The 25,411-nt window shown below is 41.3% G+C and overlaps 1 protein-coding gene across 7 annotated transcripts in view; it reads right to left on the minus strand.

Moving 5' to 3' along the window:
• Window positions 1-390: 390 nt before the first annotated feature.
• The window catches only part of PAG1 (phosphoprotein membrane anchor with glycosphingolipid microdomains 1), a 144,123-nt gene continuing 119,102 nt past the window's right edge, over window positions 391-25,411 (minus strand). For 4 of the 7 annotated variants that reach the window (XM_027608057.2, XM_027608032.2, XM_027608036.2 and 1 more), the window contains 4 exons: window positions 25,292-25,388; window positions 22,968-23,569; window positions 19,580-19,639; window positions 391-8,311 (listed from right to left, as the gene is read on the minus strand). In XM_027608057.2, coding sequence (XP_027463858.2) covers window positions 7,997-8,311; window positions 19,580-19,639; window positions 22,968-23,569; window positions 25,292-25,388 — 1,074 coding nt within the window. In that variant the 3' untranslated portion in view covers window positions 391-7,996. The remainder of the gene's footprint in view (window positions 8,312-19,579; window positions 19,640-22,967; window positions 23,570-25,291; window positions 25,389-25,411) is intronic. The other 3 variants (XR_003522585.2, XR_003522582.2, XR_003522581.2) reach the window with 3 other exon arrangements.

Below are 25,411 nucleotides of genomic sequence, written 5' to 3' on the forward strand. Positions count from 1 at the left end.
CACAAATTTTCCAGGCTTGTGAAGATGGTCTGCTTGCACTTACAGAGCATTTAGCAGTTACTTGCTGGGTACCATGCTCAGTACCTCATTTAATCCCCAACACAACCCTGTTAGTAGGTGCTATACTAGTACCCCTCACTTTATATGTGGAAATGGGTATGGAAAAGTCCAACAGCTTCCTCAAAGTTGTAGTGGAGCTGGGACTCAAAACTCGGGTCCTTTTCTGCAGTTTGCGATTCTAAACCACTACACCTGGTCATCAGGCACATCCTCCTTCCTGGCACTGTGGTGAGCTGATTGCTAAAATCCCACAACTCTGGTTATGCCCTAAGGCATATACACTAGTATTTTTGACATTCCCAAAAAATTCCCAAATGAATTTTAACAAGCTTTTATATAAAACTGACTTTTATTGCAATTTAAAAAGAACAAAGACAATTTGATAAGTGCCTTTAATTACAATGTACCTGCTATTTACATGTAATTATACTTTTATACACAGCTTGAATAAGGTTCATTACATGTAAACTATAAGATATTACAAGTTAAACTCCAGCCTCTTGGGAACATTCAGAATAGAAGTACTATGGGCAGAAATACACAGAAAACAAATACCCATTTCAGTTCCTTACGTACCAATACTGGATGAATGATCAAGATTTGGCCACAGAAGAGAATTGTAATTATGTGTTAAATTGAAACTTATTCTTAACATGACTGACAGTATTGCTATTATTTAAACCCGAAACACAATAACTGGATCATTAAAAACAACACAACTTTAATTTATATAGCACCTTTCTTCCAGAGATAAAGCATTTGTATTTATATTATCTTATTTGTCCCCATAACATCCATATGAGGTAGGCAGTGGTTGGTATCATGATCCCCATTTTGTACATGGAGAAACTGAGGCACAGAGTAGTTAAATCATTTGTTCAAGGTCACACAGTAAAGTCAGTGCTGGAACAGGGAGCACAGAGCTGTGAGCTCATCTCTAAATCCAATGCTTCTCTTTAAGTTGTCCTCTCTGAGAATTTAATTCAATACCTCAATTCACTTTTCCAAGAAAAAAATGTGCATTTTTTTCTCTCATAAAAATTGTTGAAAAACTATACTATAGGCAAGAAACAAGCACTCTGGGTCGGATGATAGGTTGATGCCACACTCTTTTAGTGAAGTCTTTTTGTTGGCTTTTTTTTTTTATGAGAAGTTTCTTTTCCCAGTTACAACAAAGGTAGGTCTTTAAATGAAACATGTTCGAAAGGATGTATCTAGTCACCTATAAATTACAGCTGTAGTGGCCATATTATGCTTTTCATAAACCAGGCTTATTCCTGAGTTTACAAAGAAAATACCTAAAAATAATTTAAATCTTTGAGGTCTTTTTCATTTCTACACACTTACTGTTTGCTCCTTAAGCAACTCAGGAGTGGTTGACAGGGAGCTGGGATCATGCATTTCCCAGAGACGCACACAAACCGAGTGGGGTGGGAGGTCTTGCCCATGCCACTTAGTTCAAATTTTAGGTCTAATCCCTGCCCTGCTCACCAACTCTCCCACCCCCCCATCAAATATGTAGTTGGTACTCTGAAAATTTTTTTAAATGTCAAAATCTGAGGCATTAAAGGACTTCTCAAATGCTTGTTGACTTGTACATAAAAGTCAGCTTGTCTGGCATTTTTCACATGCTCCTCCCTAAGAGGCAAGCCCGGCTAACAGTGCTGCCGCATTGCTGGGACTCCAGGAGGCAGTCATGGAGTAGCCCATCGGAATTGTTTCTAGCATGGCTCCAGGAAAAACAAGAAAAGCCTGTATTCAAAAAATAAGTACCCCCCCCCCCCAAAAAAAAGGCAAGCAGGCTTACAGGATAGGTCATGAACATCATCTCAGATTCATTTATGGGCTTTACATTAAAAATACATAAAAATGTGTCGAAGGAATATTCAGAGACAGACTTGGCTTTTGGCTTTAGCCTCTTCACCTAGAGAAGGACAGGGCTGTCTTTCAGCGAAGCCTTTACTACCTAAATGGGATCTACGATTAATTTTTTTTTCTCCTTCAGTTTAAGAAGGGAAAAAGAAAGTTTGTTTTAAACTGATAGCTTCCAACTTGTTAACAAACAAAGCCAAACCAGACATTCTGGCAACTCTGTTTGAGTCCTTGCAACAGAACGTTTTAAAGTTCTCTTCCACAGCCCCCTAGTGCCAACCATTCTCATGAAGGAGGTGGGTAAGAATGAACATGGTTTAGCAAAGCCCGTGCCAAATAATACCCAGCATCTGCTTCCCTAGGTGGGCCTGTGTGGCCTTGTCTCAGCAGCCTGTGACACAGGAAAATGTGAGCTGGGCAGAGCTGTTTGCTCACTGGGTGGTGGCGGGGAATGGTTCTGTGATCGCAGGCAGGATCTGTGATCTGAGGGTTGTGTCCACATGGGAAAAGATGTGTGGGAATGTGCCTCGAATAGCAGAGCGTGGTTGGGGTGGGGAAAAGGAGCAGGGGGTGCTGTGCGAAGTTGCAGCAGGAACCAAAGTGAGATGGGGAGAAAGAGTAGCTTCATATCCCCGTGCTGCAGACTTGCTCCTTAAAAGGACCAGAGTAAGGCAGGGGAAAACATTCCAAGATGTTGAAACCAATAAGAGAGATTTTCAGACTTAAAACGAAGGTTTAAAAATTCCGAGTACTGGAAACAATTTTCCCACTCTTGTGAGTTGGACAGTTTGACCATGACAAAGACCTCTGGAGACAATGAGTCCAAATGCTACTGTCATGGATTATTTTTGAGCAAGAGGAGCACTTTGAAGTTGATCAGGACCACCTAAGAGATAACAGGTCACTTTTTTGAGAAACCATTTTTATGAGGAAAAAAATGCATGAACAATGAAATGCAAATTCCTATTTAGCTATATTTCAAACTTTCCCTGAAAACATGAGGTGCATTAATAATACATGATATTTAAAAGGTAACATTAAAACTGTTGCCAATCTAACACACAAGTCTGAGGAATGACCATTTACCAGCCTTTATAATCCATTACATAAGGTGATCTGAGACAACCAGAGTACATTACATTTTTTAAAAATACCCATAGCATATAAGTGGTGAGCAAAGAAAAATCTAATTTAAATGCATTAAGATAAATGATTACAACTGAATGCTTAAAAATTGCCTTTTTAATAAAAATTGTAACATTTCTCATTTCATCTGCCATTAAGAGAAATCTGAACTACTGTTTCTTAGTTCAATAAGGAAGAACCTGGAAAAACAATGAATCCTTTATAAATATCAGAGACTGGATGTAAACAGAGTTGAAAATGAACAGTAGGGAAAAAAACACTTATGAATATTTGTTCTCTTCTGGACCACGGCTTTTTAAATTTACTTTCATAATTTCAGATGAAGACTGATTTAGCATGGTTTCTGGACTGGTCTCTTTAAGTCAAACACTTTCTATGTGTGTTCAACTTGTCCAATGCCACTGTCAAGATAATGTGCTTAAGAAAAGGTACAACACAGAGCAAGAAAAAGACTACCACAGGACCAGGAATATAGATTTCACTGCCAAAAAAAAAAGCCGTATTTGATATTATAGACACATGTTTCTATTTTTCACATCAGTCACTTATAACAACCAAACATTACACTTTAACTTCCCCCCAATTACACAGTACAATAAGCCTGTCAGGGTTTCCAGAAAGAACCATCAGTACCTACTGTGCCTCCAGCAGCCCAGACAAAGCTGGCTGGGGACCAGAAGCCAACACTTTCAGAAGAATGGCATCACTAGATCACATGGACTCATATTAACTAGTACAAGGAGCACTGAAAAAAATGTCATTTACTCATTTACAAAATGCTACTTGAGTCCTGCGCTGCAGTGCTGTGATTATCCACGTCCCCACCTCCAAGCCATGTTCCGTCCGTCACACTACCTCACCGCTTGCTGGCTCTGCGCTAAAACTCTCTCGTGCTTCCAAAGAGAAGGAAAGACAGTGCAACTGAGTGATAACAGACCTCTGCTTCTGCCACCCCGGTGGGGGTCACCTTGCTGGGCTCCATCCTGGCTCACGTGGCTCTTGGTGCTTTCTGCCAGATCTCTTCTTGACATGATCTCTGAGAAGGACACCTATTTACATTTCCTCCTGTCATGTTGAATATGTAATGAGCCACACATATGAGAAAAAACTACTTTAAAATATCACTGTTTTTTCAGCTAAGAGAATTATGGATGCAATTTAGAATCTGAATTTATTAGAAAAATGATATGAGGTAACTTAGGAAAGTTTTCTTGTAATTACTAAATGAAAACTGTTGGATAGCTTTTTATCTATTCTACTTTTATGACAGTAGTCATCACACTAATAGGGTAGACATTACAAATACATAATAGGATGTATCCTCACTAATCAGGCACCAGAACAACTTTATATATGTCTGTGTGTATATGTAAATATATATGTATAGTGTACATACACATACACAGTTTGTTACTGGTTAAAGTAAATGCTCTAATTGGAAAAATGAAATCTAATATGAGAAATAGATCTAGTGACATCCTGAGGTTAAATTTTAGTTCTTTATGTGGACTACCTATTGTTAGCACTCAATTAAAATTAACTCTTGGATTCTGAGGGCAGATAAATCAGTAATTAGTCTTTTCACCACAAAGGACAGCAGTACTTTCAAAAGCTTTTAATAGACCTAATGATGCAGTTTAGTGCAGGACTGGAAAAAATATGTCTGTGGCCCACATATTAGAAAAAAACTGCTTTCTTCTAGAATTTAAGATTTCCTCAAACATTTCACATAAAACAGGTCATACTCTCCTGCTGACTACATTTGAGAAAACAGTAAAAGCAGCATAAAAAAATCTAAACTTTCAAAATACCTGACTAAAAGCAAAGATTCTACTTTTAGGCAAGATGAGTTTATAATTCTGACTTATAAAACAAAAAAAATTTCCAAAAGCTTATTTTAATTGTGAGATTTCACATAACCTCAATGATAACAATGCATAATATAGATGTCAAAGTTGAAGAGTAAAAAAAATTTTTTTATAATTACCTTTCATGCATTTAGCTGAACATGAAACTTTTTTCAAGAAGCCATAGGCTTTTGTCCAACTCAAAGACTAGCACAGATTTTCAATGAATAAAGTAAAAAATGATGAAATTTATGAAATACTGTACGATAAGGTCAAAACCATGATGATGCATCAATAAATATACTTCCATAAGGTACCTAATGGTCTCAAGAGAGAGAGCCAGGTCCTAAAGTTTACTCTGCTTCTCTCTCTCCCAACCCTCAGGCATTGTGCTATTACTTTTTCTTTAGGATTTGTACTGGAGGGCCTTCTAGTTTCTTCTAAAATATACTTATAATACTTTAAATCGTAACTTAGCCCAGATTCTCAAATCAAGAGAGAGGTTTCAGTGCATATTTTATGGCTATATTGCATAGCCTTTATTTCAGAACTTCTGGGGGAAATTCTGATAATGAAATTTCAAGATGATAGAACTATAAAGAACTTTTCTCTCTAGAAATGATTTTACACTTTAGAGATCATATTCACTTCCCTGGCAATAAGTAAAGACATTATGAAAGACAGTAAAACTTTTGAGTGGTCAGGTGCTCATAAAGGACATTATTGCAGCAAGCACAATACTAGGTATGCGATGTGACACGGCCATCAGCAGGAGCTAAAGAAACCCCATGGTGTAGAGATTGGTGGGTCAAACTCATTAATACTAAGTAAGCAAAGAAAATCACCAGGCAAAAACAGTGCTTACGAAAGATACGAATTCAGAGAGCAAGGACCTTGGCACCTTCCTGGTAACCTTTCCCCCAACCCAACGGTATTCTGCCATCTCCTTCTAGTCAGTGATGATTGTGCTTAGGCTCATGAGGTCTTCATGGGAGAGGCCAGGCTGACTGCAAACTACTGACCACCAAGGAGTTTACCCCGGCAAAGCTGACTTCACAATTTCAGAAATGTATTACGGAACAGTCACAAAATCCGGCCACGAATGCGAGGGATGGGAAAGGCATGCCCGTGAGCTGGGCCCTACCATTTGCAGGATCCTTCATCCTCCTGGTCGCGTCCTTTGTCAGAAGGAGTGAAAAGTCTGACAAGCCAGAGATGGCACAGCAGTACACAATAATTGCCTTTTTTTTTTTTAATCAGTGTAGGCAAGGGTCCCTTGCTATAGTCACACCGCATAATAGCGGGGCCCTTTTCAGATGAAAAGTGAACAAGTTTCCCAGTGTTGGCCTTATAAAATCTAAAGAGATGATTAAATTCAAACCAGGCTGAGCTCTTAATAGGAGTTATTTCAGTCACTGATTTTTGTAAAATGAAGGGAAAAAAGAATCCCAATAGGCAATTTGCATTTGCAAGCACTGGATTGCAGAATCCACCACTAAATTTTCTTAAAAATGTAGCTAAATCTTAATGGAGTTATAATACCTTCATGAGGTTAATAATGCAGTCATCCCTAGTCCTATTCTTCCATTTTTTTTTTTTTACCATTTCAAATATTTCAGTATAGCCCACCACAAGTCACTGAAAATGATCATTTATGTTCATTCCACTTAGTTCTCTAGTGAGCCAGATGACTTTGACCCACGGCTCAAGTACCATTTGAAAAGTCTTTAAAAACCTTCAATATTTTAAACACTTGATTAGAAAACAGATAACTACGTGTAATTACCTAGCTTATGTGCTTTATGGTGTTCTTTCAAAATGAGAGTATAAATCATTGTACATAAAATCAAATAGTTAATATACATTTTTTTCTGGCAGTTTCTAGAATTAGGCGTTAAACCTAAAACATCTTATAAATTTATATAACAAAAATAAATGTTTACATTTTAATTTTAGATAGATTACCTTAGCGTAGCAGTTCACTTAGGAAATCTCACACTGTTGGTGTGGCAGCAGGGGTCATCAGAAATACACATTCAAGTCCACAGCCCTTCAGAGACGGACGCCATGGCTGCCGTCCAAATATGTGGTCTGTGTCCCAACACAAAGATTAAGGCTGTTTCAGAGGAATGAACTCTAGGCTAAAACAAGTATAGAAGTACCACAATATTCATTGAAAATACTGAAAAGGCTCTGAAGAGTTTCACATACTGGGGGAGAGGGGTGTGGGGAGGGAACTGCTTTGACTAGAAAAATAAAGCATCTAAAAATGACTTCAAGTACTTTGGGAGAGGCTGCTGATGTGGAGTGCCCAAATCAGGAGGAAGGAAGGTCTAAGAAGCTTGCGGGGGGGGGGGGGGGGGGGGGGGAGGGGCAGTCCCAGGCCGGCCCACCTGCAGGGTCCTTTTTTTCCCGGGTGCAGCTCTTGGAAGAGGACTGGGAGCTGCCAGTAACCAGCAACCACAGTTTCTTACCATCTTAAAACACCGAAGTTGAAGGCAAAGGCCAAGCCTTGTGGGGCAATTTTCTTGGAATGAACCATTAGAAGCTGGAAGATTTCAAGGGGGAAGAAGGCCATACATTTAAATGTGAGGAGCAGATAGAAAAAGAAAAAAGGAAGAAAGGCAGAAAAACCTGGCTCTTGTGAATGGCAGTATGTCAGGCAGGTGGAGTCGTGGTTCTTGATGAATGCAGTTCTTCCTTGCAGCTCGGCTTTCCTCACTCACAGGGTGAAACCATGGACAGCTGGGATCTTTCCAGAGGGTGAGAGTGCACAAGGGAGATGTGCTTGGGTGTTGCCAGTGCCCCCTGGCAAGCAGGGGCACAGTCGGGTGCAGTCAGGTACGTACCTCACTGTTTCCAACCCCGGGAAACAGTCTCTACATCTTCAATTGTGGTCAGATTACTAGAGCAGCATATAAAGTAGGCGTTGATGTTGCTTCTTGTCTTCCACAGAAGAAATGCACCCCCCCCCCCCCAGCCGGCTGCTCATATGCTGTGTGGGCTTGTCTTCTGGGTTGCTAGAGCTGGTGATATCTCTGCATTGCTGCAAGTCCCCAATGCTCTCATAGTCATTCTCCTTGGGAAAAGGCCACGTTGGCCATGGGTCTCTGGGTGGCCTTGTCTTCCTCTCTGTTTAGAGTTTGTATTGCTTCGTAATCAGGCTCGGGCTCCTCACTGGGTCTTACTGCTGGTGGAAGTGTGCTGACGCTGTTTGGAGTTTTCTCCAAGTCTTTAACAGTAGCGTAGAGATCATTACAGGAAGAGGGGGATCTCTGAGTGGCTCTTTGGATGGAGGTGTAGCTGGACTCTGGTGCTTTGAGAGACTGTCCTGATTTACTCCCTGACTGTCCAGGTTTATTTACTGATGAATACATGGCTGAGATCTAGAAAACAAAGAGTGAATTAAATAAGCTTCAAGTTTCACTTCTCCCTCCCCCTTTATAGTGACAAGCTAGATATTTAGCTCTGTAGGCAGGTGTGTGTCCCTTTAAGGTTGTGGGGTTTTTTTTTTTGTTTTGCCAATTCCACCCACCCCCCCCAGCTTTAGTGAGAAATCACTGACATATGACTTAATGTAAGTTAAAGGTGTACATGGTTATTTGACACATATATATACTGTGAAGTGATTACCGCCAAGGTCAGTTAACTCCTTCATTGCCATAATTACCATTTTTTTGTGTGTGTGTGGTGATAACATTTAAGATCTACCCTACAACTTTCAAGAATGATAGTATACTACTTTTAATTATAGTCACTATGATCTATATTAGAGCCCCAGAACTTACTCAGCTTATAGCTGGGGAGTTTGTACCCTTTGACCAACATGTCCCCATCTCCCCTACTCCCCAAACCCTGGCAACACCATTCTATTTGCTATTTCTGAGTTTGGCTTTTTTAGATTCCACATGTAGGTGAGAACATATAGTATTTGTATTTCTCTGTGTGACTTATTTCACTTAGCATAATGCTCTCAAGGTCTAGCCAAGTCGTCACAAAAGGCAGAATTCCCTTCTTTTTCATGACTGAATAATATTCCTGTGTGTGTGTGTACACATGTATTTCTGTATACAAATGTGTATTTATAGCGTGTGTGCGTCTATGTCTATCTGACATTTTCTTTGTCCATTCATCGGCTGATAAACCCTTAGGTTGTTTCCATGTCTTGGCTATTATGAATAATGCTGCAAAGAACATGAGGGTGAAGATATTGTCTTCAAGACAGTGATTTCATTTCCCTCAGATATAAACACAGAAGTGGATTGTTTCTTGCCTGTACTAATCCTGGAGTATACTTCTAGAGAACAGTTATATATGGTATCTTCAACTTTGCAAGTAGACCAGCCATATTGGCACAACTCCGTGAAAACCAGGTTCTCTCTGGGTCTTCTGAGGGGCGTGAGGAGAGCAGGTGGAACAGGAAGTTCAGGAGGCCCCCGGGACCTGACTACAGTATATCATGTTTTATCTGATTTCTATTATCAGAATGCTATTTCACCTGAAAAAGAGCTCTGCTGCTTTAAGAAACAAGGGCAGGAAAATATGTTAGATGAATGGTTTGCAAAATGTGGGCTTCGAACTGGCAGCAGCAGGATCTGGGAATTTATTAGAAAGGTTAAGTCCTCGGGCTCCAACCCAGAAGTATTGAATCAGAAACTCAGGGGCATGGGGCCCAGCATGCCCACTAAAGTATGAGAACCACCGAATTAGACTCTCTGACCCACTCTTTCTGTATCAAAGTGGTCTGAAAAGTAGGTCCTGGATTCTGGTTGGCAATACACATAGATCTGTAAAAGCCTCATTTTCCATTAGTTTTCAACTTCATCGCATATTACTGGTTAAATAGACATTTACAGACAGGGCTAAGTTTTCTTCAGTGGGAAAAATTTATTCTTATTTGCAACCAGCCAACTCAGAAATGAAATTTGGAGACAACTAACTTACAGGGCACTCTTTCCTATGGGAAGAGTGGGCTACTTTCCAGGCACACCTACTCAGTCTTGCTAATATACCCCATATAACCTCTACTATCAAGAGGGATTTAATTCTCGTTGGTAATGATAGATTAAACATACTGATTAAGAGATTTTTTAAGAGATCTTTTTGAGGGTTATTTTATTGTTAGAAATCATGGTTGGAAATAAGCAGAAATATCCTTCATTACCTCTATCTTGGCCATAATGACTGATTGATTCAAAACACCCAGGAAATACATGAACATGCCTCCTGACAGATGCTTGGCTTCCCAAGTGCGGAGAGAGATTCTCTTGCTTTCACATATCTCACATACTGTGGATGAAGTTTCCAGCTGGCCTCAAAAGCTTCTCAAGACAGGCCTGCCGCACACACGCTAACTGGTCATTTGCATGAGAACTTTCCACTGCAGCCTGGGGGCTCTGTTTTGCCAGGCTTTGACAATCCAAACATTTGGAGCTAAAGAAATAATCTTTGGAAACTCTTGCCATGTTGCTCTGACCCTTTTAATACTAGGGTATTAATATTAGGAATTATTAAATTGACATTCTCACCTTAGAGATTTTAGTGGAAAAATTACTCTTGAAATGAGGATTTAGAATTTCTTTGAAATTAGGAAGAATTAAAGTAAATCATCTGCTTTTCCTAGTAAGGTGCAAACATATGGAACTGAATATCTAAAAGGTGGTCCAAATAGATGGTGGTAAATCATAGACGACAGTGAAAAGGGGAGTCAGCATACTAGCTACACACTCTTCACCTTCAGGGGGAACATCAAGGACAAACACACCTTTTCCTACCTTGTAACAATGGGGGTTGGCCCCTTTCAGCTTCTCTCCTCAACTCTCTTCCCCACAATGCCTGCCATTAATGCCCCTACTCTTTATAATTACTTGGGTTTTCTTGGCCTTTATATTCTTTTTAGAAAGTTACAGGCTCTTTTCATTAACTTGCAACTTCATATTATCTCTGGGCAGGAACCCACTGTGCAGATGATGTCGTAAATTTTAACACTTATAGAAGATTCTCAAGTCTTCCGATGTTCTGTTTGAGTATTTGCCTTCTAGGACTATTACTTCTATTTTGTAGATAGGTTCCTTTCAAGCCCCCTTGCTATTTAGCTTCACAGTTTTTCTCTTTTAAATCTTTCATCTTTATTATTCAGGCTGTAAATTGTTACTATGTTCTCATAAATTACTCTCTACTTTTTCCCCATTTCTCTTTCTATAAGCAACCCTTTTCCCCATCATTCTGCTAAATTGGGATAATAGTACTGAAAACTCAGATCTCAGTTTCCAGTCTATTACATAAATACAGAAATAAGTGACTTCCATAATTATTTTTTCTAAAACATCTTCCTAAAATGACTATATGTGAATCACAGTTCTTTTAATCTATGTTAAAAATTCATCAGTATACCTAAGTCCTATTTTCTGAAACCACAAACAATGTAAGATTAGAAGAAAAGGAATTTAAAATTTTACTTGTCTCAACATATTTTAAAGGACTGGTTTCCAGATCTCTCATATATTCTACTCTCTTGTCCCAGGTGGGAGGGCTGTGGTGCAGTGTGGACAAGAGACGTCTGGGAGAAAGCAAAGGAGTGGCCACAGGCCTGGCAGGAGGGCACACTGCCTTAGTCTGGGGAGGGTCGTGCACTGCGCCCACGGAGAGAGTGAGAGAAACCAGGGGAGCTGCGGACAGTGAGGAAATGGGGTGTTTAGGATGATGTCCAGGGTTCTGGCTTGTGCGACCAGGTGGCTAGATGGCAAGTCCTTTCCTCGGGGCAGGAAACACAGAAGCAAGTGGGCAACATTACCTACAGAAAGCTCTTCTGCTCTTTGAACTTCCAATGTGGGATTGTAGTTTATTTCCTATTTTAATACTCCATGCAAAGTGCAATAGGAGGGGACGTACCTGCATATGTATGTCATTTTTGTACATGTACCAAATTTATCATGCTAGGAATTCCAGACAGAAGCTATATGCAGCTAGATAAATGAGGTGTTCAGCTCTCTGAGCCTAGCTTGATATTACATGTGTGTGTATATACATATATATGTGTGTATATACTGGATTGTATAAGTTTAACGCGTCACTGAGAAATCTAACCGGTGGGGGTGGAGCAAGATGGCGGAGGAGTAGGAGACCTGGATTTCGTCTGGTCTCAGGAATTCAGCCGCATAGGGATCAAACCATTCTGAACACCTACGAATTCAACAGGACATCGAAGAGAAGAATAGCAACAACTCTCTGAACAGAAATGCGATCACTTTCTGGAAGGTAGGACGTGCGGAGAAGTGAATCTGTGACGATATTCGGGAGGATAGACGGCGAGGGAGGGGGCCTCCGTTGGCCGCTTCTGGCAAGTGCTAGAGCCGCGGAGCACAAAATCGGAACTTTTAGAAGTCGGCTCCGCGGAGGGACATCGCTCCAGTGGCTAAGCGGGAGGTGGAAAACTCATGGGACAGTGTGGTCTCAGGACCCTTGGGGTCACAGAAAGCCCGGGGATGCCTGAGTGCGGCAGAGCTCCCAGGTATCGGAGCGGGGAAGCCGGCTGCAGAGACGGAGCCGAGGCGCGGGCTCTCAGCTTGGGGTGGCCATAAACTGTGATCTGCGGCCCAGTTGGCCACTGCTTCTCCAGCAAGGACCCAGCAAGCGGCAGATCTGGGGAGACTCCCCTTCCTCCCCCAGGAGGAGCAGCGCGGGAGCGCACCGCAGGGATCTGTTGGGTTTGGAGACTCCACACGGGGCCAGGTGCCAGAGATAGAAACGCTCGGTCACAGGCCAGGTGAGCACGCAGTGCGGCCAGAGACCAGAGAGACGGGAGTGACTGCTTTTCTCTGGGGGCGCACTGAAGAGCAGGGCCCCGAGTTCTCAGCTTCTCCAGGTGGAGATTGGGAGGCCACCATTTTCACTCCTCCAAAGCTGTACCGAGAGCTTGCAGGGAACAAAAGGTCCTGAGAGCAAACCCGAGCAGATGGCTTAGCCAGGACCGACAAGGGCGGGGGCAATTCCGCCTCCGGCAAAGACATTTGATTTGGGAACCACGGCAACAGGCCCCAGAAGATCAGCACGAAGAGCCTGCAAGCCAAGACCCAAGTTTACCGATCAAGGAGAATGGGAGAATTCCAGCGCTAGGGGAATACTGCACATAGAATTCATGGCTTTTTTTTTTACCATGAGTCATTAGTTTTTCAAAGTTAATTTTTTTAACTTTTTTTTTTAATTTTTCTTTTTCCCTTTTTCAACCAACATCTTATCAATCCCTTTTTTAAAAAAACTTTTTATTTTTCATTTTTAGAGTCATTTTATCCCTTCATGGTAGTTACCCTTATTTTTGGCATATATATATAAGTTGTCCTCTCTTTAAAATTTTGAGATACAGTTTCTTCTAATGGATCAAAATATACCCTAAATCACTAGTGTATGGCTTTGTTCTAGTCTCCTGCCTGATCACATTCTCTCCCTTTTTTTTTAAATCTTTCTTTTTTCAAACTTCTTATCAATTCCTTTTATAAAATCTTTTATAATTTTCATCTTTACAGTCATCTTCCATCCTTCATTGTATCAACCCTTATTTTGTACATGTATAAGTCTTTCTTCCTTTAAAATTTTAGGAGGCACTTTTTTCTAACACCAAAATATGCCCCAAATCTAGTGTGTGGCACTGATCTATGCACTAGCCTGATCATATTTGATCATATTCTGTTTTTTTTGTATTGTTCTGTTTTTGTTTTTATCTTTTTCTTTTTTTCTCTTTTTTCTTTCTTTCCCTTTCTTTTCCCTGGTTTCAGGTCTTTTCCGATTTGTATAGAGTATATTTGCTGGGGACGTTGTTAACCTGTTAGCATTTTGTTCTCTCATTCATCTATTCTCCTCTGGACAAAATGACAAGACGAAAAAAATCACCTCAGCAAAAAGAACAAGAGGTAGTATCGTCTGCCAGGGACCTACTGAATACAGACATTAGCACGATGTCGGACCTAGAGTTCAGATTCATGACTTTAAAGATACTAGCTGGGCTTGAAAATTTCTCCTTTCTGGAGAAATAAAAGAACTAAAATCTAACCAAGTCGAAATCAAAAAGGCTATTAATGAGGTGCAATAAAAAACGGGGGCACTCACTGCTAGGATAAATGAGACAGAAGAGAGAATCAGCGATATAGAAGATCAAATGATGGAAAATAAAGAGGCTGAGAAAAAGAAACAACTACAGGATCACGAGGGCAGAATTTGAGAGAGAAGCGATATGATAAGACAAAACAACATTAGAATAATTGGGATCCCAGAAGAAGAAGAAAGAGAGAGAGGGGCAGAAGGTATATTGGAGCAAATTATAGCAGAGAACTTCCCTAGTGTGGGGAAGGAAACAGGCATCAAAATCCAGGAGGCACAGAGAACCTCTCTCAAAATCAATAAAAATAGATCAACACCCCGACATCTAATAGTAAAACTTACGAGTCTCAGAGACAAAGAGAAAATTCTGAAAGCAGCTCGGGAGAAGAGATATGTAACCTACAATGGTAGAAACATTAGATTGGCAACAGACCTATCCACAGAGACCTGGCAGGCCAGAAAGGACTGGCATGATATCTTCAGAGCACTAAACGAGAAAAATATGCAGCCAAGAATACTATATCCAGCTAGGCTGTCAATGAAAATAGAAGGAGAGATAAAAAGCTTTCAGGACAAACAAAAACTAAAGGAATTTGCAAACACGAAACCAGCCCTACAAGAAATATTGAAAGGGGTCCTCTAAGCAAAAAGAGAGCCTAAAAGCAGCATAGATCAGAAAGGAACACAGACAATACACAGTAACAGTCACCTTACAGGCAATACAATGGCACTAAATTCATATCTTTCAATAGTTACCCTGAATGTAAATGGGCTCAATGCCCCAATCAAAAGACACAGGCTATCAGATTGGATTAAAAAACAAGACCCATCAATATGCTGTCTGCAAGAGACTCATTTTAGATCCAAAGACACCCCCACATTGAAAGTGAGGGGGTGGAAAACCATTTACCATACTAATGGACACCAAAAGAAAGCTGGGGTGGCAATCCTATCAGACAAATTAGATTTTAAAACAAAGACTGTAATAAGAGATGAAGGACACTATATCCTACTTAAGGGTCTATCCAACAAGAAGAGCTAACAATTGTAAATATCTATGCCCCTAACATGGGAGCAGCCAATTATATAAGGCAATTAATAACAAAAGCAAAGAAACACATTGACAACAATACAATAATAGTGGGGGACGTTAATACCCCCCCTGACTGAAACGGACAGATCATCTAAGCAAAAGAGCAACAAGGAAATAAAGACTTTAAATGACACACTGGACCAAATGGACTTCACAGACATATTCAGAACATTCCATCCCAAAGCAACGGAATACACATTCTTCTCTAGTGCCCATGGAACATTCTCCAGAATAGATCACATCCTAGGTCACAAATCAGGTCTCAACCGGTACCAAAAGACTGGGATTTTTTCCTGCATATTTTCAGACCACAATGCTTTGAAACTAGAACTCAATCACAAGAGGAAAGTCGGAAAGAACTCAAATACATGGAGGCTAAAGAGCATCCTACTAAAGAATGAATGGGTCAACCAGGAAATTAAAGAAGAATTTAAAAAAATTCATGGAAACCAATGAAAATGAAAACGCAACTGTTCAAAATCTTTGGGATACAGCAAAGGCAGTCCTGAGAGGAAAGTATATAGCAATACAAGCCTTTCTCAAGAAACAAGAAAGGTCTCAAATACACAACCTAACCCTACACCTAAAGGAGCTGGAGAAAGAACAGCAAATAAAGCCTAAACCCAGCAGGAGAAGAGAAATAATAAAGATCAGAGCAGAAAGCAATGAAATACAAACCAAAAGAACAGTAGAACAGATCAACAAAACTAGGAGCTGGTTCCTTGAAAGAATTAACAGGATTGATAAACCCCTGGCCATACTTATCAAAAAGAAAAGAGAAATGACCCAAATCAACAAAATCATGAATGAAAGAGGAGAGATCACAACCAACACCAAAGAAATACAAACAATTATAAGAACATATTATGAGCAACTCTATGCCAGCAAATTAGATAACCTGGAAGAAATGGATGCATTCCTAGAGATGTATCAACTACCAAAATCGAACCAGGAAGAAGTAGAAAACCTGAACAGACCTATAACCACTAAGGAAATTGAAGCAGTCATCAAAAATCTCCCAACAAACAAAAGCCCAGGGCCAGATGCCTTCCCAGGGGAATTCTATCAGACATTTAAAGAAGAATTAATACCTATTCTCCTGAAACTGTTCCAAAAAATAGAAATGGAAGGAAAACTTCCAGACTCATTTTATGAGGCCACCATTACCTTGATCCCAAAACCAGACAAAGACCCCATCAAAAAGGAGAATTACAGACCAATATCCTTGATGAACATGGATGCAAAAATTCTCACCAAAAAACTAGTCAATAGGATCCAACAGTACATTAAAAGAATTATTCACCATGACCAAGTGGGATTTATCCCTGGGCTGCAAGGTTGGTTTAACATCTGCAAATTAATCAACGTGATACAATACATTAAGAAAAGAAAGAACAAGAATCATATGATCCTCTCAATAGATGCAGAAAAAGCATTTGACAAAGTACAGCATCCTTGATCAAAACTCTTCAGAGTATAGGGATAGAGGGTACATACCTCAATATCCTAAAAGCCATCTATGAAAAACCTACAGCAAACATCATTCTTAATGGGGAAAAGCTGAGAGCTTTTCCCCTAAGGTCAGGAACCCGGCAGGGAGGTCCATTATCACCACTGCTATTCAACATAGTATTAGAAGTCCTAGCCACAGCAATCAGAAAACAAAAAGAAATCAAAGGCATCCAAATCGGCAAAGAGGAAGTCAAACTCTCACTCTTTGCAGATGATATGATACTGTATGTGGAAAACCCAAAAGACTCCACCCCAAAACTGCTAGAACTCATACAGGAATTTAGTAAAGTAGCAGGATATAAAATCAATGCACAGAAATCAGTGGCATTCCTATACACCAACAAGACAGAAGAGAGACAAATCAAGGAGTTGATCCCATTTACAATTGCACCCAAAACCATAAGATACCTAGGAATAAATTTAACCAAAGAGGCAAAGGATCTGTACTCAGAAAACTATAAAATACTCATGAAAGAAATTGAAGAAGACACAAAGAAATGGAAAAACGTTCCATGCTCATGGACTGGGAGAACCAACATTGTGAAGATGTCAATGCTACCTAGAGCAATCTACACATTCAATGCAATCCCCATCAAAATACCATCCACTTTTTTCAAAGAAATGGAACAAATAATCCTAAAATTTGTATGGAACCAGAAGAGACCCCAAATAGCCAGAGGAATACTGAAAAAGAAAAGCAAAGCTGGCGGCATCACAATTTCCGACTTCCAGCTCTATTACAAAGCTGTCATCATCAAGACAGTATAGTACTGGCACAAAAACAGACACATAGATCAATGGAACAGAATAGAGAGCCCAGAAATGGACGCTCAACTCTATGGTCAACTCATCTTTGACAAAGCAGGAAAGAATGTCCAATGGCAAAAAGACAGTCTCTTCAACAAATGGTGTTGGGACAATTGGACAGCCACATGCAGAAGAATGAAACTGGACCATTTCCTTACACCACACACAAAAATAGACTCCAAATGGTTGAAAGACCTAAACGTGAGACAGGAGTCCATCAAAATCCTAAAGGAGAACACAGGCAGCAACCTCTTCGACCTCAGCCGCAGCAACTTCTTCCTAGAAACATCGCCAAAGGCAAGGGAAGCCAGGGCAAAGATGAACCATTGGGATTTCATCAAGATAAAAAGCTTTTGTACAGCAAAAGAAACAGTCCACAAAACCAAAAGACAACCGACAGAATGGGAGAAAATATTTGCAAATGACAGATAAAGGGCTAGTATCCAAAATCTATAAAGAACTTATCAAACTCAACACCCAAAGAACAAATAATCCAATCACGAAATGGGCAAAAGACATGAACAGACATTTTTCCAAAGAAGACATCCAAATGGACAACAGACACATGAAAAAGTGCTCAACATCACTCGGCATCAGGGAAATCCAAATCGAAACCTCAATGAGATACCACCTCACACCAGTCAGAATGGCTAAAATGACCAAGTCAGGAAACGACGGATGTTGGCGGGGATGCGGAGAAAGGGGAACCCTCCTACACTGTTGGTGGGAATGCAAGCTGGTGCAACCACTCTGGAAAACAGTAGGGAGGTTCCTCAAACAGTTGAAAATAGAGCCACCATACGATCCAGCAATTGCACTATTGGGTATTTACCACAAAGATACAAATGTAGGGATCCGAAGGGGTACGTGCACCCCCATGTTTATAGCAGCAATGTCCACAATAGCCAAACTGTGGAAAGAGCCAAGATGTCCATCGGCAGATGAATGGATAAAGAAGAGGTGGTATATATACACAATGGAATATTATGCAGCCATCAAAAGGAATGAGATCTTGCCATTTGCAATGATGTGGATGGAACTGGAGGGTGTTATGCTGAGTGAAATAAGTCAATCAGAGAAAGACATGTATCATATGACCTCACTGATATGAGGAATTCTTAATCTCAGGAAACAAACTGAGGGTTGCTGGAGTGGTGGGGGGTGGGAGGGATGGGGTGGCTGGGTGATAGACATTGGGGAGGGTATGTGCTATGGTGAGCGCTGTGAATTGTGCAAGACTGTTGAATCACAGATCTGTACTTCTGAAACAAATAATGCAACATATGTTAAGAAAAAAGAAAAAGAAGACGATAGCAGGAGGGGAAGAATGAAGGGGAGTAAGTCGGAGGGGGAGACGAACCATGAGAGACGATGGACTCTGAAAAACAAACTGAGGGTTCTAGAGGGGAGGAGGGTGGGGGGCTGGGTTAGCCTGGTGATGGGTATTAAAGAGGGCACATTCTGCGTGGGGCACTGGGTGTTATGCACAAACAATGAATCATGGAACACTACATCAAAAACTAATGATGTAATGTATGGTGATTAACATAAGAAAAAAAAAAAAGACATCTAACCGGTGAGTCTTTAGCCTGGGACTTGGGAGAATACACATTTCTCTCCTGTTGGCCACTATGTCTGACTCTTGCGCCAGCCTGGAATTGTACTTCCTGGAGTTACCTGCTCTCGGCCTCTGAAATTTCTCATTAAAACCTTCCTCCTCTATCTCCCAGGCTGGATTAAATTCCCTATACCCACCTGTTCCAATTTCCTATATTTTCTAACCCATGATTAATTTCCTTCACAGGTGATCTTCCTGACTGCTCAACTAAAGCTCTCATACTTAAATTTCTCTCTTCTCATTCTATTTTCTCCCCTTCTCTATTTTTTTTTTTTCCTTTATGATGCTTCTTTCCTACTTAGTTTCTTAGGTGACCTGTTCAACCTGTCTTCCTTCTTGTCTTTCCATCTTCCAGTCACTCTCTCTGAACCATTATAAAGCCCAGCTCCCCAAACTCTGATCTCCAGACATATGCCAAAGAGAGTATTTTAGCTTTTTCAGAGAAGGATAATGTGACAGTCATTTATGCAAGGAGAGAAACTCTATTCTTTAGAGCTTTGTGGTTATTTTTTAAAAAGCAACAAAACTCACCTCTTCCTCTGTGAGAGTTGGGTCTTCCTCCCGGGACTTGTACGACAATGAACTAAATCTCTGTTAAAACAAACAGAAAGCAAGGGAAGGTATAGTTTGAAGTCAGTAATCCAACCTTTCTTTTGCATGTGTTTTGACACATCTATCTATAAAGATGTTTTCAAATGATTTCTAGGGAAGAAATTTTTCTACAAAGAAATTATGTGAAGCAAGTGAGGATAAACACTTGTAAAAAAATCTACTCTGTGACGTTTTTCAATACCCCGTAGTATTAAATACCCACTGCTCTTATCACTGGTGAATTCAACCCTCCGGTGAGTCCTTGATGCTGCTCCCTGTCATACCACACTTGCTAGGACACCCGGTCCCTGCTCTCCTAGCTGTCCACTTCCCACCTTCTTCTCTTTCCCCAGACTCCCAACACCTTCTCAACCCATCCTTAGTCTTAGCTGGTGACCTTGAGAAAACTGAAGAAATCAGAAGACATGTCCATGAACCCCACCCTGCCCCCATCTCTGCATTCTTGAATTTTCCTTCCTCCCTGTCACCAAAGAACTCTCTTTAAAGTGACCCCCTCCTCTTATGCATGAGATCCTGCCCCCTCACATCTGCTCGTGAATATGTGCTCCAGCACGTCTCCCATTTTGTTTATATCATCAGCTTTTCCCTTACTATAAAATCATTCCCACCCACGTGAAACCATGCTGTTATTTCTCTGATTCTAAAAACAAAACAACCCTTCTTCCAGTTCCATCTAATGCCTCATCCCTTTATAGCAAAACCTCCTGAAAGAGTTGTCTAAAAAAGTCGCTCACATAGTTTTTCTCTTCCTATTCTCTCTCTCATTCCATTTCAGACAAGTTTCTGCCTCTGACACTCCAAGGACACCAGTGTCCACCGTGTAACCAACAGGATGGTCAATCCTCAGCCCTCACTTTCTGATCCATCGCTGTATTTGCCATAGTGGCCACTCCTCTGTCCCTGAACCTTCTTCACTTGGCTTCCAGGACACGGAACTTTCCTGTTTTTCTTTCCTATTTTGGTGTCCTCTGCTGGTTCCTTTTCTTTCCCAGACCTGTGCCCTGGGAACTCTTCTAGATGCCATTTCCACTCATCCAATGACCTCATCCAGTGTCATAGCTTTAAGAAAAACTTTTTGCTGAGGACTTCCAAGTGTACAAAAGCAGCCCAGGCCCTTTCTTATAAGGCTGCTCATTTGTCAAGCTACTCTCTGCTGCTTCTACTCAGATATCCAGCATGAGTCTCAAACAAAACACGTCTAGCACTGAATACCCGGTCTTCTCCAAAAACTTGCCTGCCTGCAGTCCTCTCCATTTCAGTTAAGGGTGATGCCATCTTTCCGGTGGCTCAGGCCAAACCTGGGACTCATCATTATCTTTTCCTTCTTTCATTACACATCTGGTCCACCGACAGAACTCCTGGCTCTAGTTTAGCATCTCCCATTACTTCTGCCTTGTTCCAAGCCACCATCCTCTCTTGTCTGGTTTGTGAGAATGGCCACCTGATTGGTCTCCTTGCTCCTACCCTTGACAGTTGAATTTTACCCTACAGTCAGAGCGATCTTTTCCAAACCTAGAGTAATCCATTCTTCTGCTCAAGATTTTCTAATGACCCCTTTTTAATGCAGATTACGAGCCGAGGCCACACGGGATTGGGCCCCCGGTTACCTTTCTACTACTTCTCCTGCTCTTCCCTCTCCAGCTACACCTGTCCCCTCCTCTTCCCTGGGCGGCCGGGCACCTTCACACTGCCCCTTCCCCCGCTCCATCTGCTCTGCCCCAACTTTCTCATCTCCTTGAACATTTCATTCAGATGCCCTCTTCACAGTGGGCGTACCCTGACCACTGATTCACAGTTATACTCCCACTCTACTTTCCTAATCATTATTCTGTTCTAATTTTTCCCTATAAACCTTAAAACCTTCGAAAATACCATACACTTATGTGCATATTTATGTCTCTCTCTCCCCCCCACTAAAATGTAAGCTCCACGGGGGGCAGGAATTTTTGTTCAATTATATGTTTTGGTCACCAGTGTATTCTCAGCACCTAGAAGGCTGTGTGGCATATGGGTGGTGCTCACTAAAATCTTCTTGTGAATGAATGAAGAAAATGAATGAATATTAAATGTTTCAAGTTCTCTGAATTGCTTAAAATTAGGATTGTTTATAAGGGATGTGATGGGTTATCATTCTTGTATTACTATAGAAAGGTAATCTGATTCCCAGATGGGTATTTCCAGACTCTAATATGATATCTGGAGATACCACTAGTAGTGGTTAGACAACTGGCCTTCTTATCTTTCAGGTACTTATAAGTAAAAAAGCCTTAACTGCTTTAGACACAACAAACTTTACATTAATTATCTTTGGTTATATGAAGGGCAAAACGTTAGACTGCATTTTTGCATTTTATGACTCGGTTCATACACACCTGTATTGAGGCTCTCAATAGCTGATTTCATGGGTAATATGAAAAGTTGAAATGCATTCAGAGAATACCCCAAAGAATGACTTACTTGGGATAACCCATATAACCATAGCCAGGATTCACGTTTTGATCATGAACTCCGGATCCTTTTTAAGGCTACTATTGACTGACCTACTTATCCTTCCTACCAAAACCTGAGATGAGAACCTTGCTTTTTCCTGTGTAGAGAACAGAAATCAGATAGTAGTTGCATAAGAAGACTGGGCCTAGTTAAATTCCAAGGAGATCCTGACTGCAGGAGATGTGAATTTCAGGCTGTTGTGACTCCTACGTCAGGTGACCAGAAACAGAAGGCTCGGGCATTGTTAATACATTTCAGAGCTTTGTTGAATATCTAAACTTAAAGAGTTATAGGCTATTGTTTTGAAATTGTCACAAAATAAAATCTTTTACTTGATTTATATAAAAGTCTGCATAGAATCAGATACCACCAGTGGCACCTGTTGAGTCTGTTCTCTCCGTGTGTATTCCTGTGCTCTGGTTTCTGGGATCCCGGAAGGGTAAGGATCACCCTGCTGCTTGAGCAGCAATGGACAGAAGAGGCTAAATGTGTGGCAAAAAGTCTAGTCTCCATTTAATTCCTGATCTTCAAAATGAAGAAAATAATACTTGGCCCTGATTAGACACGATGTGAAAACTGGAAAATATCCAAGTTAGGTGCCAACAGAGAAATATTCTACAAGCATGAATTTTCTGTATTTTATTATTTGGAGGGGGGAAAAAGTCAAACACAGCTTATGCTAAAACAGCTTTCATCATTCAACGAACCTGAAAGTGTTTGTGTATATTTCCCAGAACAATGTGCCAGTAAAAGCCCCAGGGGGAGCTAGATTCCCAATCATGACAAAAGCACATGAAAGACAACCATGGGAGCCCACCTTGTTGGTTTCGCTGGTCCCCTCTGTGGCTCCTTCCTCTGCTCTCTGGCTCTCTTCCTTCTCCTGAAGGTTTTCATTTTCATCCAGAAGTTTAACGGGGACAGGTGGTGGGGCTTCCTCTTCCAGATCGCAAGAATTTCCAAGAACAGTCTCTGCATTAACGCTCTGTCGACACTTTTTGTTTCTGTCCACTGATGCATATTCAGCAAAGTCCACTTGGGGGGCTTGGGGCCCGGGAAGCTCTTTCAGAGCAGAAGTCGACTTTGACCTGCTGCTGTGGCCCTTCCCTGGGTTCATGGCTGCTGCCACCTCCCTGATTTCTTTCACAGTTTCATACAAGCAGTCTTCCACCATATTTTCTTGGGAGGAACTATCCTTGAGCACTTCATACGGCCCTTCCGTCCCCAGGCCCTGGACCCCGTCCACGCTCCTCGCGTTGAGGATCGTGTCCACTGCGCTGTCAGGGGGAATTCTGGGCAGTTCCCGGCTCTGATGACATTTTGGCTTCCCCGTGCTGTCCTGGGAGTCCAGCAGATCCGAAGCTGAGGTCTGGACCTCCTCATAATGTTGCATGCAGGTCAGAGTACTGTCTTCTGAAAGAACTAAAGCGGCAGAAGTATGAAAAATTGAGAAAGACAATTCCTTAAATAATTATTACAGTGATGGATAATGCAAAGTTAAGTTAAATCAAGGTGCTTGCTTTTTATTTGACTCTAAACTGCAAATTACAGATGATATGATTGTTGCTATTTCAACCACAGTTGAAACTAAAGCCAGCTATTACATCTTTCCAATACAAACATTTAATAAGCTGACTTGGCTATAAATTTGGTTCACAGTTCCTTTCATTGCTTATTGATGGGATTGCTTGTTGATGAGTTGCTTAAGGAGCAGTGTGTCTAATGCGACCAGAGGTCTGACTCCGTGAGACGCTGGGCACCAAGGGGGGGGGGGGGGGACACGCATGGTGGCCACCCTCCCTGGCCTTACTGGCCGCCTCCCATTTGGAGGGAATAACTGTAACCATCCCCCTTTCAATGGTCACTTTTGTTTGGCAGACATGACGGAAACAGTGGGGCAAAAGTGTACCCTCAACCATAAGTACAAAGGGACAGTACGCCCATGCCGCTTTACAGGTCTTCCTTCCATCTCGCTGCCCCTTCCCCTTACCAGTTCTACCACAAATTGGAAAATCAAATGTGAAATTCTTAGATTTCCACTGAAATGCACTGTGGGAAACCATTCAGTCATCCCTTTATCAAATGCTTTTTGAGTGCCTACTATGTGCCAGAGACCATTAAAGTGCTGGAGATACATCAACAAAGCCTAGCCCCACCCTTCTGATACTTAACATTGTAGCAAACAGTGATTAAATGACTGTCGCTCCATTTTACAGTCTTTGTATAGAAGTATAAAAAGTGTAAGTACATACGTATAAATGTGTACTTAAATATGTATCTACATTCATGCATGTATTTATCTTATATACTTTTTATACAATATATAGTACTTACATATTATGTATAGTCCTGATATGTGTATGTATGTGTGTGTTTGTAACAAGATTTTTAAAATTTTTTTTTTTTTTACTGACTCGACTGGGATTCCCTGAGACCCCTGGAGCCCAGGCCCGTGTCTAACCCAGTGGTAGGTACCACTATATGTGTCCTTAATCATCCCAGAGGTGCAGATGAACGATCAGCTGACCCTGAGATAGGAGAGCGGCCTGAGTTACCCAGGGGGGCCCAATGTAATCATGAGCGTCCTTTTAAGTGACAGAGGAGGCGGGAGAGTTGGGGCGAGAGGGGGAGATGGAGGGAAAGGCTAGCAGTCAAGAAATGCAGGCGGCCTCAAGAAGCTGAAACGGGAAGGAAATGGATTCCCCCTAGAGCCTTGAGGAGGAAATGGAGCGCTGCTGGTACTCTTGACTTTAGGGCTTTGAGTTAATACATTTCTGTTGCTCTGTTGCTCTGAGGCTCCATTGGGTTTGTGGTAACTGGTTGAAGCAGCAATGTGCCACTGTTTCTTCACCTGTAAGTTGTACGAGAGCTCTCTTACAGAGAGTAATACTACTACTAACAACAGTAATCTTACTGGGTAGTTGTAAGGATGAGTTAGTATACAAATCTTAGAGCAATGGCACAGAGAGACCAATTAATAAATACTAGCTTTTCATCCAAATGAGCTTATCTGTGCTAAAACTGGTAGGAATACTAAGAGTGAGCAGGAACACATTGCCTGGGTTTTGAGCTACGGATTTTGAGATGACTTCTGTCTCAGGTGATGAGGCCTGCGTGGAAAGCTGGTCCCTTCGCAGAACCTACTGTCGCCATTGGTGAGGATCCCATTGTGCTCGCTGCTGGCAGGTACGTCTGTGGCCAGGCTAGTTACCGAATGGCTGAACATCTCCTTGTCGGAAGGCTGCAAAGCAAACACCACATGAA

This window comes from Zalophus californianus, chromosome 4 (assembly GCF_009762305.2).
Source record: "Zalophus californianus isolate mZalCal1 chromosome 4, mZalCal1.pri.v2, whole genome shotgun sequence".
In the NCBI taxonomy this organism is placed as follows: domain Eukaryota; kingdom Metazoa; phylum Chordata; class Mammalia; order Carnivora; family Otariidae; genus Zalophus; species Zalophus californianus.